At 37.3% G+C, this 17,259-nt stretch overlaps 1 protein-coding gene across 1 annotated transcript; it reads left to right on the top strand.

Annotated features, from left to right (window-relative positions):
- Nucleotides 1–386: 386 nt before the first annotated feature.
- On the top strand, nt 387–16,392 carry LOC104517991 (TATA-binding protein-associated factor 2N; the record flags this gene model as incomplete). The annotated part of the gene is made up of 11 exons (XM_010176131.1): nt 387–423; nt 1,551–1,599; nt 1,813–1,903; nt 1,981–2,098; nt 4,865–5,148; nt 6,122–6,236; nt 13,143–13,177; nt 13,763–13,795; nt 14,223–14,332; nt 14,879–15,008; nt 16,303–16,392. Coding segments are annotated over 11 exons (1,092 nt in total), but the record flags the coding sequence as incomplete, so codon positions are not given.
- Between the last annotated feature and the right edge of the window lie 867 nt (nt 16,393–17,259).

The raw sequence follows: 17,259 nt of genomic DNA, 5'->3' as shown, positions 1-17,259 counted from the left end.
GGGATCAGTAGGTCCAACCTCCTTAGCTTTGCTTCATTAATTCAGCTGCTGCTGAGTTAATTCTGTTCATTGATGATGGCACTGCATTCGATTGCCACTAGAGAGGCTTCTGCAGTCCCAAATGTTGGAAGAGGTGCTTTGACAGTGGAATTCAGATCCTGCAGAGAGAAAGTTCAAAGTGCCCGTGCCTGTGTCATGTCCTCTGTACTCTGTGCCTTTTCTTTTTTGTTAATAAAGAGGAAACTGCCTCATTCTGCAGGGAAAGCAGCTGCGTTATCTGACGTACTTGAACCTTTCTCCCTCTCCCCAATTTTTTTCCTCTTATTATGAGTAGAGGAATAAAATGTCAATTGGAAATTCTCAACATGACTTGCTTCTTTTTCTAGATTCTGGAAGTTACAGTCAGTCTGGGGGCCAGCAGAGGTATGTGTGGGTTTTTTTGCTGTTAGCAATTAAATCTGCAAATTAAAAGGCCATTTAGGATTCCCAGCATTATGTTTGAATTTTTTGGGCATGTTACAGTGTTCATAAGTTTTTGGAGTTACAGGTGCAGAAAGCTTACTGCTCTGGGCCTTTATTAAGATGTCTTATAAAAAAGGAAAACAACTATATTCCTGAAGGGAAAACAATAAGCAGGTTTAAATTGGGATGACATCTTTTAATAGTAAGAATTTTGAAATGGCAAGAATATAGAGAAATATTTTTCATATGAGTGCCTTAAGCAGCTCACTGAGATTTTAGCCAAAAGTTATACAGGTATAAAGATGACAGGCCATATAGATATAAAATTGTATTATTCCGTTTTATTTTCCTGTTGGGGGGAACGTTGTGTTAAAACCTGCTGATAACTGTTTGTAATTGTGACATTTAAAAGCCAGTTCATAAAACAGCTGCAGGTTTGGGAGGGAGGTATTTTAATCAGTGAAATAAAAGTGTTCTTTATGGAAGTATGAAAATCACGGCTAATGTTGACTGTGCTAATGAAAGTCACCAAGTTCTACACATATAGCACTGTGTGAGTTTGAGTTTATACCTGAGTATGATGGGAGTTTCAGCACATGGTTCTCCTGTCAAGTTCATGAAGCCTTAAAGTGGCAGAATAAAGAGTAAGTACAATCTAAAGCTAGCGTGGTTTTTGATGGTGATGATGATATTGAATAGTCCAATAAATACCAAATTGACAGGAATTGATGAAAATAAAATTAACTTTGTAAGAATATACTGAAAAACTTAAAATGCTTTGGTTTTGTTCAACCAAGTTTTCTGTGGTTCTGAAGAACATGTCAAATTGCAGTAAGCCCAACTTTCATGTACTTTAAATTTATGCTTGAAACACAGCAGAAATTAAAATAAACTCTTCTGGCTTCTGACAGTCAACTGTGATAATCATTATAATGTTTATTGATGTGGTTCTAATCTGCCTACAACTACAGTACTCGGATTGAACACCCATTGTGGAATGAAAAGAAACTTAAAATAACACCAAAAATACTTTCCAGCCCACGTGGAAGGCACTGTAAGTGTTTATTGAATGCATTTTTCTCTTACAGCTATTCCTCCTATGGCAATCAGGGCAGTCAGAATTATGGACAAGGACAGGTAAGTTGAAAAAAACATTGTGTCTTTCAACACAGATGTTCCTTGAGTGAAAATTATTGTTCCTGGATGTGTATATATATATATCTGGGCTGGGAAGAAGTCCATTCTCAGCTGTGCTTGATGTTTGCAATCGTGTCTAGTGAAGGAAAACTGTCATTACTGTGTCATTGCTGTGGAAGTTACGCTCACTTGAATACATCCTTTAAATTACAGGGATATTCTGGTTATGGGCAGAGTGGAGACAGTTCCTCCTATGGACAGAACTATGGAAGTTATCATGGGAACTATGGACAAAATCAAACAGGTTTGGCTAGCTTGTTACATTCATTGGCAGCAATTAAAAAGTGAATATTTACTAAAATTTTCTTCCTCCATTTCCAGGTTATGGACAAGATTCCCAGGGATATGATGATGAATCCAGTTATGAAAATCAGAATCAGAGCTCATACAACCAGCAGTCTTATGGCAGTCAGGGGCAGCAGAAAGGATCGTCTAGAGGGTAAGGAAGCTGAGATTAACAGTGTCTATTTAAAGTACTGTCTAGTAGTTATAAATTCATAGCTAGAGCTGTAACAGTTTTCCTGCTGTCTTTGCTAAAAAAAGGACAAATATCTGAAAATCCACATTCTTAAGACATTTTTAATGCCTGAAAGAACAGGAGGTAAGGGAAGAATATTTCTTTATCAAAGGATGGATGCAGTTGTTTTGAAGTCAGGCTATACAGGGAGATAAAATTTAGAAGTCTTTGGATAGTGACTGCAATAAAGAATGGACTTGGTAGAGAATATTTTGATTAAGAAAAAGATAGATTGAGTACCTCTCCAGTCACATTCTTTTGTATAAACTTACAGTACTCTTTAACTTCAAATAAGCTGTTAGCAAGGAAATTCTTGCTTGTTCTTGGATTTGTAGGCTTCTTATCTGACTTAGGATGTCATTCTGTGGTGAAAGAAGAGGAAAGGATTCAGAAATGCCATTTTAAGAAATATCTTTCTTTTTCCATCTATGTGGGATTCTCAAAGCACCATGGTTTTGTATCCTTATCAGTAACTTAAATGTGTGTGTGCAGACTGCACTGTGAGTCAGTACTTCATGCTGTTACAAATGTATTTTATTTGTTCTGTGATTTTGTACTCAAATTGGTGTTAGGAGTATAATGATGCAAGTTTTAAAGCATATTGGAAAATACAACCCAACTTCCTGTAGTGACTTACAAAGCCACTTCATTATCTAATTTACAAGCTTCATGCATACACCCCAAGATTACTGCTTGCATTAGATCTTTATTGAGGATCATGTGACCTCTTTAAAATACACTGTCATGTACTAAACTTCATTCTTATGTCCAAGGTCCAGATATTTTTTTGTGGGGTTTTTTTGCAAGCTGATAAAACAATCTGGGCTTCAGCAAACCTGTACTTGGCTTCTGTTTCTGTAGCTATTACTACAAACTCTCTCGATATAAACAAGCAAGGTCTTAATCTGTCAGCAGTAGGTGCTGTCACTCAGAGTGTCTTTTGCATCTCAAAAGAAGTCAGGGACATGGTTGAGTTTTGTTTGCTTTGCTTTGTTTCCTGAGTGTTTATTAGAGCTGTACAATAGCTCTCATATGGGAGCTATGGACTCCCTATGACTAGGCAATAATGTAGTTTTTAACTCTGTAGACATCCAGTGGGGGAAAAAAATGCAGCAGGGCATAGATTATCCAGCAAGTAGGGTTTGACCAAGAAAATTTAGAAAAGACATTGGAGGGAAACTTTTCAATGTGTGCTTGTAACAAGTAATGAGAAACTGAGAAATTAAATTACAGCAGCTTTGAAGAGGATAGCCACAAAATTGTAGCTTTTACATCCTAAGGGAGAGAAGGAAGGAAAACCAGCAAACTGTGGATGCTCTCAACGATGCTTTCTTCCTTGGTGATGGTGCAAAGGCTAAAGTGGAGCTGACATTCTTGAAGTGAAGATATTAACAAAAATCTTCATAATCTCTTTGCCACTGGGATTAGTTATGGTAAAACTAAGATCTAGGAGATATTAGAGAACTGGGAGAGAGCAGATTAGATGATATTTACATGGATGGGATATTTTGAGATTGGTTGGACATGATGGGCTTCATCTTAGAGTGCTTTGAGAAGCCGGTGGAAACTTTCTGGAGGCTTTTAGATTTTTTGTTTGTTTGTTTTTCTGAGCCATTTTTGTTAGCAAGTGAGATTGCCAAGGACTAGAGTGGCAAATGTAGTGCCTCATCTTTTGAACAAGGGTGGAAGCAGAGAGGAGGAAGAGAAGAAAGGGTGACAGAGGTTGGTGATGAATTTCAGTTACTGGAAAAATAATACAGTTAAGCTGCAACTAAGTACCCAGGAACAAAACAACAGTAGGAGTAACAACCAGTGTTTCCTGGGTGCAATTTATTTCTCATAAACCTATATAGTGTCTTGCTATGAAAGGGTGACCCAACTGGAACAATAGTTCTCTTGTATATCTAGATTTTCAAAATGCTTTTGTTTCTACCTTGGATGCTGAAATAGCCTTGGAAAATATGGTGTGGGTGAGATATATCCTTGTGGTTGCTAGAAAGTGATTAGTCAGAAGATACAACTCCTTCTTAGAATGTATAGCTGCATAGAGTTGGAGTATCTTAGGTGTGATATTGATCATTGTTTCTGATGAAAGTTGGTGGGATAGTGTATGTAGATGGCATTAAAGTGGGAAGAACTGCAAGTATGTTAGGGAATGTGATAAGAGTTAGAAAACTTAATGGCCAAATGGTAGAATGCCCAGGAAAAAAAAGATAGATTGCAATTCAGTGAGAGCAAAAAGTCAGTGAGAGCAAAACTTTGTGTGGTATGGATTTTATTTTATTTTATTTTTTTAAATGGTGGCAGTGTCGTCCCTGCAGTTCCGTAGAGAAAGATTTGGTGATTATTGGGTCGTGGGAATCAGCCGTTGTCATGCTGCTGGGGAGAGGGGAGAAGGCAAGTGTTGTACTGGAATATGTAAAGGGAGTGATGCTCTTGAGTGACATTTACAGTGGGAACTGAGGATGTCTTGAAAGCAATGGTAACACAGTTTTTTGCCTTGCTTTTATTGGAAGTCAGATATATCCCAGCAGAGAGGAAACAGAGTATTTTTGTATCCATATGCCAGTAACGACTGGGAGGTAACTGGGACTAGGAAATTGTAGCAATGTCATAAGTTTTCAGCCATTGTTTTGCTTTCTATTCTGTGAACATTTAGCTATTAATACAAATTCTGTTTATTTTAAGTGGAAGAGGCTCTTATGAACAAAAGTCAAACTATGGTCAGCACCAAAGCTCTTATGATCAGCAGTCAAGCTATGGACAAAACCAAGACTCTTATGACCAGCAGTCAAGCTCATATGACCAGCAGTCGGGCTATGGCCACCAGGGCTCATATGACCAGCAGTCGGGCTATGGCCACCAGAGCTCGTATGACCAAAAGTCAGGCTATAACCAGCACCAAAGCTCATATGGCCATTCTCAGCAGTCCTACCAGTCTCAGAAGGGAAGCTATAGCCACAACAGCCAAGGTAAAATTCACAGGTTGAATTCAATATTGGCTAAGAAAATTGAGCAGAAGCACTGCGAAATAGTTAGATTTCCTTCCATGGACGGTTGATTTGATGAATAGTTAAAGCTTTTTTTCCATGTTGATGTCCTTGGGGAATGTTTTATTTGTTAAGACTTTCAGAACATTATGCAGAGATGAAAAATTGTTTCATCCCCAAAATTACTGCAGTTGCATTTGTTGGAGACAGCCTTGCAGAGTCCCATCTCCTGGAGTTCTGCAAATTCTATATGGAATTTTTTTCCTAAGCTCTTTTGAACCCTCTTCCTTGCATGAGGATGACATGTCTTGATCAATCAGGAAGAGCTTTTGCACTTCACATTCCAGCTTTACGCTGTGTAGGTGAATTGTGAGATGGAAGGATATGAGAAGTGCAAGATAGACTTTATTTTTTTATTATCCAGTAACTTCACAGAAGCAGCACAGCCTGCACTCTTTATCCCTGTTCTGTCTTCAGTGATGTCTTTTGCAAACTGGGAAGCCTATATGGAAGTATAGAATCATAGAATGGTTTGGATTGGAAGGGACCTTAAAGCTCATCCAGTTCCAACCCCTCTGCCATCAGCAGGGACACCTTCCACTAGACCAGGTTACTCAGAGCCTCATCCAGCCTGGCCTTAAACAGTAGAATGAAAAGTGTATTTTAGACAATATGTGTTTAATGTTTGGAAAATTGAGTGTGATTAAAGTGCAGAGAATTTACATTCTGAGATACTTTGTGGCTCTGGAAGCCTGGGGAGATAACTGGAACAGAATCAAACTTTTCTCCATTACATAGGATATAGGTAATATAAGAGAGATTTAGGAATTGATGCTTTCCAGATTTAAATGTCAGACTTGAGTGGGGGAAAAAATGGCAGGGTGAGAATTTTCACTGCACTGCAGTTTTCACTACAATTTACTCATGCTTTGTTTTGTTTTACTCATCCCTCCAGATGATCGTCGTGAAAAGAGTAGGTATGGAGAAGATAATAGAGGATATGGCGGGTCACAGGGAGGAGGTAGAGGGGGATATGACATGGATGGAAGAGGTCATATGTCTGGATACAGGTAAGTGATCTCATTCCAGTGCCTGCAGTTCCTTACCCTTGTTTTTTATTATTTAGCAGTTTTTCATTTACTATATGTCTGTTTCTAATGTGATTCAGATTTAGATTTCCAAAAATGGAAGATTTCTAAAATTAAACCTTTCTGCACTGCACAGAAATGCATTTTGCTTGAGAAAGGCTTTTAGATTCAGATAAACTGAGACCAAGTGTTTGCTTGTTAGGACAGATAGCAGCATTTTATTTACATGAGTTGTAATGTAAAAACCACCTGAGCCTGTCCCTTAAAACAAGATATTTTAAAACCTGTAAAAAATTGTTTTCAATGACAAGAAAACGAACAGCCAGGGATTGAGAAAGTTTTATAAAATTTATAGCTAAGGTAGCTAATTTTTTAGCAGGGAATTATTTTGACTTTACAGTGGCAAATCATTCCTCTAAGGTTGGCTAATTATGTTTCTGCTTTGTAAATAATTGAGTAATTTAGGAATAATATTACTTGTTCTTTACTGGGTTTATTTGCAATTTTGATCTCCCATTAAAGTACAGTTTTTATTATTGGTTTAGCCGTCAGTCTGAACACATTTATTTTGGGCAGATTTTAAATATTAACAATACTGTTTCCCCTTCTGCTGTTGCCTTAGGCCCTGACAAGAAAATTAGGTTCCTGACAAGAAAATTCATGCACATATTTAATTCTGTGCTTGCAGATGATTTCATGCATAGGTCTGAAAGACTGGGACCTTTGCTTTAAATTCCTCTTGAATTAGGCCAGATGGCATTATTATTTCTTAATAAACTATCAGAACTGGCTACCCTTGTGGAATGGTTGGAGGTGTATTTTTGTGCTCATTGATGCAAAGTAAGAATGTGGAAGCTTCCAGTGAGCTTTGAAGTGTTGCTTGTCAACACCACTTACCCTTTAATAGGCTGCACGGTTCTGGGTTCTTGCTAGAACTGCAGGTGAAGAACTCTTAACGAAGAACTCTAATTATACAATGCTGTTTGCTTCAACTGATCTAATTTAAATAAAATAATCCAAGAGTGTGTTAAGACTTGGTTACTTTTTATTCATTTTTAAACCATATTTAAAGTTTGCCTGCTCCTAAGATGCTCCCAAATTGTACTTCATGGCTTGCTGTTTTGATGATGTAGGTAGACCCTTTCTCTCTTAATTAGGTGTGCTAGCACAATTACAAAAACATTAATAGTTACTTTATGTTAAAGTTTACTGGGGTTATATATAATATAAACTTAGCTAGCAAAGTAATTTCTAAGTTAATTTTCAGTTAAAACTGAACGATTTTTAAAATTAGCTTCTCTGTGTGGATGAAGGTTTTCCATATTCCTATGATAACATCTGGGTTTTTAAAAAATTGTTTCTAGCTGAGCCCTTTCCAATAAGAGGAATGAATGTGAGCTTCAAAAAAAAAAAGAAAGTACTTTTGGTAGATTTTATCACTTTGAAACAAACTTCTGTCTTTGCAAGATAAATTAATGTCTGTGAAAATAAAGCCTCTTCCCATATTTCTCCAAAATGTAAGAACAATTTTGTTCACGTATCCATGTAGATAGTAATACTTCAGTGGTCTTGAAAGCCAAAAGAAGGAAAAGAGTGGAGGTGAATGGAGAAGTGGGGGAAAATACAGCAAAAGAATTTAGGAAAGCATTTATTAGGAAGTCTGTCTGCTTCTGTGAAGTGATGCAGCCTTTAATGCTGTTTGCAGTGAAATTTTTCTGAAACTGCAGTGTCATACATGTCCATTCAGTCTTTCTGCATAATTATGATGGAGGATTCTGCTTCTGACATGACATACATTTTTACCAAGGTCATGCTTATTAGAAAAGTGTAAAAGGTTAAATAACAGACTGTATAATCAAGGGGAAAATAACTTCTAATAAGGTAAGAAATCACATTTAGTCCTGTGAAGATGTGGGGTTTCAGGGTAGTTTTTTGGTTTTGTTTCCTTGGGTTTCTTCCCCCTCAAAAGCAGCTTGTGTAGCAGTGTCAGGTCTGTTTCCGGTAACTAGTTACAATTTTCAATTTTTTACTTTGATCACATTTTAATGATTAGCATTAAATTGTGGAAATTCCATAGCCATCAGGAGATAATACCTAAAAATTTTGTCTACATAGATATTTGTACTGCTGTAATAATGTAGGTTTTGATTTTTATAGTCATTGGAAAATAAAGTGTAAATGAGTTCTAGCAACACAAAAAATGTATTGTTCCTTGACATTACAAAAAAAATCAATAGCTAACTTGAGATCATAGCGAATTAATCTCTTCTGTCTTAGCTAGTAATAAAAATTTTGTCTTGACTGGCATTTAAAGCTGGGAGAACTTGTTGCAGCTCTTGTTCATCTGCCCAGTCGTTGGTGTGCTTACAGCTGTATTGTCTAACTTACTCTGGAGTGCTGGGCCATCAGTGCATCCTGTCTACAGCCCTCATCCCTGACTTGCTGCTGTCCTGTACGTGTGATACTTTGGCTGCAGCATCAATTCTCCTGCAGGATTTTTGCCAGTTGCATTTGCCTGTATAAACTTACCCTGCATGCAAGACCTCTCTGAGCAGTCTGCAAATACCGAAAATAATTATCCTGGAATACTTGGGGCAAAATCAAATAATCATTTTGAAATTTGGAGAGCCTTCATTTCGTTGAATCACCTTTATAAAAGTACTTCAAAATGTAGTTGTTAAGGTGTGAATCGTTATTCTGAAAACTAGAATGACTCGAATACGTGCTGTAATAAATGCTTTCAGCACTCATTTGTCTTTTCAGACACTCATTTGTCTTTTGTGCCTGTGCAAAGCCATGCAGCACTGGGAAGAAAATATCTTATGAGAAATTACTGTTCACGTTCCCTATCTGATGTTGTTGTGATGGAGAACAATGATCTTGTGTCAGATGTTCCCTTTTTAATCTTGGTAACTTCGGGTTTTCAAAATTATTCTTCAGATTTTTTTTTTAATGGTCATGAATTAAGTCTTTTGGGATTTTAGTAGAATTCTTCCACCCTTTCATTTTGAAGCTTGAAAAATTTATGATCTCACTAATTTGTATTTTGGCTAAGAAGCAAAATCTTTTCCTTTTTTTTAAAAACCCATTACAGAAGAGTCTCATCTTTGAGCTCTTTTGATTAGAAAGCAGCTGCACCAGGTCTGGAGAATGCAGAGTTTAAGTTATTCCAAGTTTCCTTGTAGAATAAGTCACCTTTTTGTTAGAGTCCTCATCTGAAAGATGAGGAATTAATTGCTCATTGTGGTTGTGGGACCGAATTGTTTTGGCTGAGCGTGTAGGTGGGAAATACAGTAGCAATGCAAAGCAGGTTTGTTTTCTTTCATCTTGGGAAAGTCATTCAGGCAGTGGAGTAGCCATACCTGTGTCACTGCCCTTCTTTTAGAGTCTGGGGATTAAATGGGAGCAGCTTTGCCTTTGAATCTGCTCATACACTCTGTGTTGGTGGAACTACCTAAATGCAGTTTAGAAAAGGATTTACCATTGTGTTGGGATTTGTCACAGAAATCCTAACTTCGCTTTCCCTCCCCCATCTTCTGCAGGTTTGATGTTGATGGAGCTTAATTGCTATGTTAACTATTTTGAGTGGGAATTAGCTGCTTGTGATATAAAGAAACTACAACTTAGGGCAAATGTTTTTTTACATATGTGGTTTGTGTTCAGAATTAATATTTTGACTTGTAATATATATGCTTGAGCTTAGCCTTATATAGACTTTGGAAAAACATGAACAGAGGCAATAAATATAGGCAGCAAAAAAATAAAAGCCATCTGCCAGTGACTTTATTGGTGCACTAAACATTCCTTTCTTGTTTGTAACAGTACATTCTTATGTGTAACTCCCACGTGCTTGACAAGACATAGATGTGTGTTGGAGGCTGAAATTTGGTTCCAGAATTCTTAGTAATTCTTAGTGCTACCTCTGCCAATATTTGATCACTGTTTTTAAAATATATTTCTTGTGTCTAATGTTCAGCTCTCCATGTAACTGTGCGTTTAATTTAAGGAGTTATTCCCAGCTGAAGTAAGCAATGTTCAGATGAACTCCATTTACACTCAAATAGGTGATGTTTAAATAGATATAGGGGTATATATTTAACTGAGTATAGGAGAAAAGAACATCTGATGACACGTCTTTCGTAGCAGTAAGTTTTTTCTCACTATGAATGGTGCCGTGCGCACATTCTGGCTGCGTGCAGTTCAGTCTCTTTTATTTTGTTACCTTTGGTGGTGGCTTTGCTGAATTTTAGCTACCTGCTCATGATTCTAACAGGATGTTAAAACCCCAAACTCCATCTCGTCGCCCATCTATTTGTGCAAGACTGTGAAACACTGCAGTGATATTTTCCATGTTCTGTGATGATACTGGAGGAACTAATTCAGTTGCTGAAATTGAGACTTGAATTTTGGGTCTCAGTGAGGGATAAATCTGAGCCTGTGGCATCAGCTACTTGCAGCCAGTTTCTGGGTTTGACTTCACTTGCTGAAGCATATCCACATGCCTCCTGGGGATCTTGGGTAGCTTTGCCCCAGCAATCTCAGAGGGTAACACACTGCAGCTTTATAAATCACATACGAAATAGGACTTAAAAATGGAGGAAAGCATTAATCTATTATCAAATGCATCTGTCACTGAATTGATGCAGATTTTGGTTAGGTTGGTCATGTAAGACCCAAGCAGAAGGTAACATGCTGAAGCATACTTGGACAAAAACATGTTTCTGCAGACACAAAGAACTAATTTAAAATTGTGGATTGAATTTATTAGTGCAGGGTGCAGAATTACTGTATCACAGAGGTAGGAGTTAAGCATTTGACTGTATCTTCCTTTATATTTTATATATCCAACTCTGTCACTTCTCAGAATCATGGTGCACACGGTTTTACCCCAGCATCTTAGCAAAATCCTCACTTCCTGTAAAATCCTGGATCACAAACTTAATTTATGTATGGTTTTAGATTATTGAGGTTTTCTAATTTATGTCTCTGCTGCTGTTTACTTTCAAATCAGAATTAATACATGGTCTGGCTAATGCTGTCCTGACGAACTGGGACCATAATCTAGAGTTGGAAAACTTTAATAACATTTCCCTGGTTGATGTATTCACTCTTGTTATTCCTGAGTTAAAATCCTAGAAGAGCAGGCATCTTACTGAAAATTGTTGTGTCATAATGAAGTTTCTTTTTTTAGCTGAAGTGAATTGGAGATGGCAGAAAGGTATTTATAGTAAATTTTATGATCACCATTGTGTTTTTATCATCAGTCCTTGAAAATAGCCAGCCTTGAATAAAGAGCTAGCTCTGTTGCATATAAAATTCATTCATTTTACCTTTTTAATGAGCAGAATGAATTACTTACGAGTAGATGACACTGCAGTTTAGCATTCAGATTTTTTTTCTGTGGATAAGCAATTTAAAATCTGCAGGAAAAAAAAGTATTTGAGGGCAAGCCCCAGTAAAAGTGATAGTATGTTGTGCCAAATATCTAATACTCCTTAGTGTACTGTCACACAATGCCAGTCACCCTTCAAAGAATGTCTCTTTAAATTAAGTTTTGATAATACCAATTGAAACCTTGCTTCTTTTTTGTCCCTTGCTTTGGACAGATTTTTATCTCATAAATGTTAATTAAGCAGTACCTCCCGTTCAGGACTCTGCATTTGCTGTAACAGAAAACATACAGAGTGCTACAGAAGTTATGCCCTAATTTTATTGCATTGCCTTTTCCTGGGATGCTTGTGTCCTGTGTTTGGACTCTGATGTGTTGGTAGATGGAGTTAAATCCTGGAGTGATTTCTAGTTGTAAAGTGCATTGTTGAAGAGGCTACTTGTACTGGCACAATAGTTCCAAAATCTGGAGATAGCCCTCTACATCAGGGTTTGAACTTACCCTGGCTTTATCTTAGCTGCTATGTGTGAAAACTATCAGGATGAGGTGAATCTGCCTAATTTTCAGGTGGCAGCTGTGTCCTCCATGTGAAGGAGGGCTAGCAGGCAGTTGTCCATGGCAGTATGAGACACTTGGTTATTGACTTTCAATAAAATCCAGTGGTTGTATTTTTCCTGAAGGCTTTGACTATTGATTATATTGTGTTCATAACATGGCTGCAATTAAAAATGCTGTTGTGAAAAATCTGACCAGTACAAACATTGACATTGAAAAGAGTGAGGGTTTATTTTCATGCACATAATTGGAGGTGTAATGTCCTGTTTATAAAGTCCCCTTCTAACCTTTGAAAAACTGATATGTGTAATCTCTTAACTTGGTCTACATTTTGTGCCACAGGTTTCAGAATGAATGAAATAAAACTTCACGGCCTCTGCTTTTGAAGCTCACATGCCCACGCCTTCTCTGTAATGTCAAGTGCTAATAGGACAGTAGGTCCCCACAGACCCTTTCTCAGAGAATGGCTGATACTGCTCATTTGTCCCTCGTATATCAATGCATAACAATGGAGGTTAATTAACTTTAGCTCTTCTTTACTTCTAGGAAAGTACTAAAGTACTAATTATTCCCAAGTAGCAATTACATCTACAATTAAAGCCCATTAACCTTCATGAAAATAATGTTTCTGTTTTAAAACCCAGTTTTTAATAGCAGTCATTTTGGCTTATGGGATGGGAGAAAATATTGAAATGACGAGGTGTATGGGTTAGTTTAAAATACTCTTTAGGGTTTCACTTCTTCAATGCAGCACCCCGGGAGATTATTCACTTTCATGTTATTTAATCTTTGAACATGAATGAGTAGTGAGGAGAACATAGAGGTGGTGCTTTAGCTGACAGACAGTAACTCTCAACTTGTGATCAGTTAACTGTAGATTGAGCCTTGGGCTCAGCACGTAGAGACTTAAGGAAGAAATCATTTCTTCAATTTTTCCTCTGCAGTGGTGGTGACCGTGGTGGCTTCAAAAATTACGGTGGTAAGTGCCGAGTATCCAAAAATGTTTCAGTGGAAATTCTTTATAAATCTAAAAGCCACCAATATCTTGTTACTATCTAGTAGAAGCGTTAGAGCGTTTTGGTGAGGCTGGTGTGTTCATGAGTTTTAATAGCCAAACTTTAGCAATAAACTGGATTTCTACTTTGTCAAATTGCATGAAAGAATTTGTGGAGACAGTGACGTTCACCGGATTTTTTTTTTCTTATTATTATTTTTAAAAAATTTTTTGTTACAAATGCTTCTTAGAAAGGTACTAGAGGTTTAAAAAAAAAAGTGGTAAACTGCTTGGTGATCTGACAACCAGCATTTGCAAGATAACACCAGCATAGCATCAGTGTGGCAACTGCCACATGCTGCAAGTTAAAGAACACATTAATGTCCTACAGACACCTTCTGTTGAACGTTTTAATCTAAATATTCTCTAAATGTCTGGTTAATGTTTTAGATCTTAGATGCATTGCATACTTTAAATATTTTCTTGTCTCTAAAAAAGTCACTTAAATGTTTTGCTAAAAATAGTATTTTTATTTTTTTTTATTTTTTTATTTCCACACCCATTTCGTAGGTCAAAGGGATTATGGACCGAGATCAGATGCTGGTAAGCAAACAAGCAGTGGGAGGGAGGGGGTTGTAGCTCTTTAGATCATTGCTTTTAAAATATATGTCTAGAAAGATGGATGTGACTGCAGTTCCCATGGCTCAAAAGAATTTAGCTGAAGCTTGTCTTCCTTAAATTTTTTTTTATTTTTTTTTTTTTTTAATTAAACTGCATGTGAATTTTTGAATCTGCTTGAGCCAAACAGCTGCTTTCACTGCCCTAAAGCTTCCACCAAACTTGTGTTATTTAAAATATATGCTGCTTTGATGGGTTTGGATGTCCTAGCTGCATGGACAGGTTGAGTGTGTAGCATACAGCTCATCAGTAGAATGTGTTTGGTCTCTGATGTACTAGACCTGGCCTTAAAATGTTGCTTCTCTTGCTACCACAAAAACACATGGTAAATATAGCTTATTTTTTTCCATAGATTCAGAGTCTGACAACTCTGATAACAACACTATCTTCGTGCAAGGACTTGGAGAGGATGTTTCAACAGATCAAGTGGCAGACTATTTCAAACAAATTGGTATTATAAAGGTATGTGACATGAGAAATCATTGGCAAGAAGGAAGAGAACTCGTGGAGCTAGTGTATTGGAAATGTACTAGTGTCATTCAAGGCAGATGCTCGCTCTGACTCTCCAGCAGTTGCAGATAATATTTTTATCTGGGTTCCCAGCTGACAGCTCATTTGTAAGCTGGCAGCACCAGCAGCTTTTTTCTAGTGACATTTAGATTGCTTTGTATCTCTTCTTTCATCTTTATAACCCTTAACACTGACACTCTATCCATTGTACTACACTCGTACTTCAGCCAGCCTGCTTCTGTGTTCTGTGGCTTTCTTCTGTTTCTGCAGTTCTGAATTAGGGCTTCCTGCACTTGACCTCAACTTTTTGTAAAAACTGGGCCCATCCTTAACTTCATGGAGAACAGGCAGTCAGTATCCTTCAGTCAAAAGCATCTGTTTCTGCAGGCTAGCTCCAAGAGAATCTTCTTTCTAATGATGCTTAGCTGTTAGAGTTTATGCTTTGAACTGCCTTTACCATTATTTCTCCTGTGCCAAGTGTACAACCTTTCCTTTCAGACCAACAAAAAGACTGGCAAACCTATGATAAACCTTTATACAGATAAGGATACTGGCAAACCAAAGGGAGAAGCAACAGTATCTTTTGATGACCCTCCTTCTGCTAAAGCAGCAATTGACTGGTTTGATGGTGAGAGTACCTGTTCTTTTTGTTGTTTATTAATCTATTTATTAATCTAAGCAGTGGAAGAAGCAAATTAATAACCTGATTGGGGACCTCATTCTACTTTTTGTTTGGGTTTTTTGTGTGCTTGTGCTTGGGATTTTTTTTGTTCTTGTTTTTCCAAAGGCCTCTGTTTCATCCTAATTTGTATGTGCTGCCTTTCTTTCTAATTCAATGGAACAGCAGCTAGTGCTTGAGACCAAAATGTGTGATGAAATTGTTAGTGTTTGCTGCTGTACCTCAGTCATCCCTGCACAAAGTATGAGAGGTGGTGTTCATGTTACTTGGGAGAGTGTAACTTCTTGTTCAGACCAATAGAGCTGTCATCTGTGTCAGCAGCTGAAGGGATTTCCTACAGTGTAAGTATTGATGTTACTGGTGTTGTGGTAGCATTTTTAGATTTTGGCAGTGGCTACAGCAGCCTTGCACAAGTGCTTTGTATATATGCAGTAAAGACCAAGGGTTATTTTAAATTACTTATTCAGTGGAGGAAGAGAGCTGATCCCAGAGAAACATTGATAGAAAACTCTTCAGCCCTGATGCAGGAAATCCCGTGATGCTCTTTTGTAGTAGTTCGTCTTGGCAGAGGGAAGTGCCTGCTCCTGTGACCTGGTCTGTCCACAGAATTTTAATAATATTGGGCAGAAACAAAAGTACATGCTCTGCTTCTGGTGTGAAATGTTAGTCTGTACAAAATCTGGAATGCTATTTCATTGTTTATATTTTGCTAATAAAATGCAAAATTACTTGTTTAGGAGGGTAAAGGAAATATGACTATATTAGGCACACATGCAGTCCTGTTTATTCTGTGATAAACCCTGTATCTGTGAAGAACCAAAACTTTGTGTATTAAAAGTTCATGTCTTTCCCTTACTTGGGAAATACAATTTTTGTGCTGGCTGTTGAATTGTACAAAAGCCTTGTTACCTGACTTGGGGGAAGAAGAGTTTTAACATCCAAATTACTTATCTATGAACATGACAAAAAATGTTTTACATATTCTTAAGTGTCTATTTAAATTGCAACTTACACATCATGTTTAAATTAAGAGAAATAGCTGTGGCTTTATGGAGAACCAAGTAATTCCGTGTTTGCTATCTCACGTTTGGACCAGTGCTTTCAAAAATAAGTTATTTACTGCAGACTCCTTGTGTCTCAAGAGCTTTGTATTCAGTCTGTTTGTGCACATTGCTTCTCTTCTAAACTTGCTGCTGGGTTGTTGGGAGCTTTGACCTTTCTCTCACTTTCTGTCTTCCAACAGGAAAAGAATTCAATGGCAATGTTATCAAAGTTTCTTTTGCAACTAGAAGGCCTGAATTCATGAGAGGAGGTGGAGGTGGTGGACGTCGAGGTGGGACTAAAATCTGTAGGATCGTTGTTTTTGCATAGTTAAAATGCTTTTTAACTATAACTGGTTTATAAAAGAGAAGTTGACTTTGAAGCAGTGATTCATCAAGTATATGGGCCTTTGGGATTCTACCATGAAAAAGAGTAATAAGGATTGAAGTTAAGTAAACTGAAATCTGTAATCTCTTTTGCACAGCATAGAGTTTATGCTTTCTTTTTGAACTGGAAAATCTCCAGAGCATGTCTTAGCTTTGCTTTTAAAGTGAGAGTATAACAATGATGTTGAGGCTGTACAGGTTCCACATTAATAGGTGTCAATTCCCAGTGAGTATTTGTTTATTACAGCAAAGCCTTTAGATACTCTGATGTTCCCAGATGGTATTAAGCAGGGTAAGTTATGCAGCTGCTACTGACTTGGAGCAGCAGTTGGAGGTGTGACTCCTGTAATTGAAGAGATGTTAATCTCCCTGATTCTCTACATAATACAGTTTTGTCAGTAATCTGCTGGATATTAATTACCATTTTACAGGAAGCATGCTTTGTGCCGTGGCTGTCAACAAATTTTAGTTCTTAAATTGGGCAGTTTTGTAGACTGATAAAAAAATTATTCTTTAAGAACTTCAATTGGTATAAAAGTTCTTAATCCTTTTGACGCAGAAAGCAAGAACTATGTTGTCCCAGTGCTTGTCAGATGCATCCTGGCATTAATCTAAACAGATTTTGTGGCTAAGTCTGACCATATGTGATTGATACTACATATTGTTACATCTTCATTAAATTCTATTAATGCACATAGCATGTTTATATTTACCTATTGCCAATTCAAACAGATCAAGTTTCCTTTAACTGCTGAAAAAGAATTTATAAAAAA

The sequence above is a fragment of the Antrostomus carolinensis genome, unplaced genomic scaffold, assembly GCF_000700745.2.
Source record: "Antrostomus carolinensis isolate BGI_N321 unplaced genomic scaffold, ASM70074v2 scaffold2679, whole genome shotgun sequence".
NCBI lineage: Eukaryota > Metazoa > Chordata > Aves > Caprimulgiformes > Caprimulgidae > Antrostomus > Antrostomus carolinensis.
The sequence above is the reverse complement of the archived record's forward strand: the minus strand, read 5'-3'. Positions and strand labels throughout refer to the sequence as shown.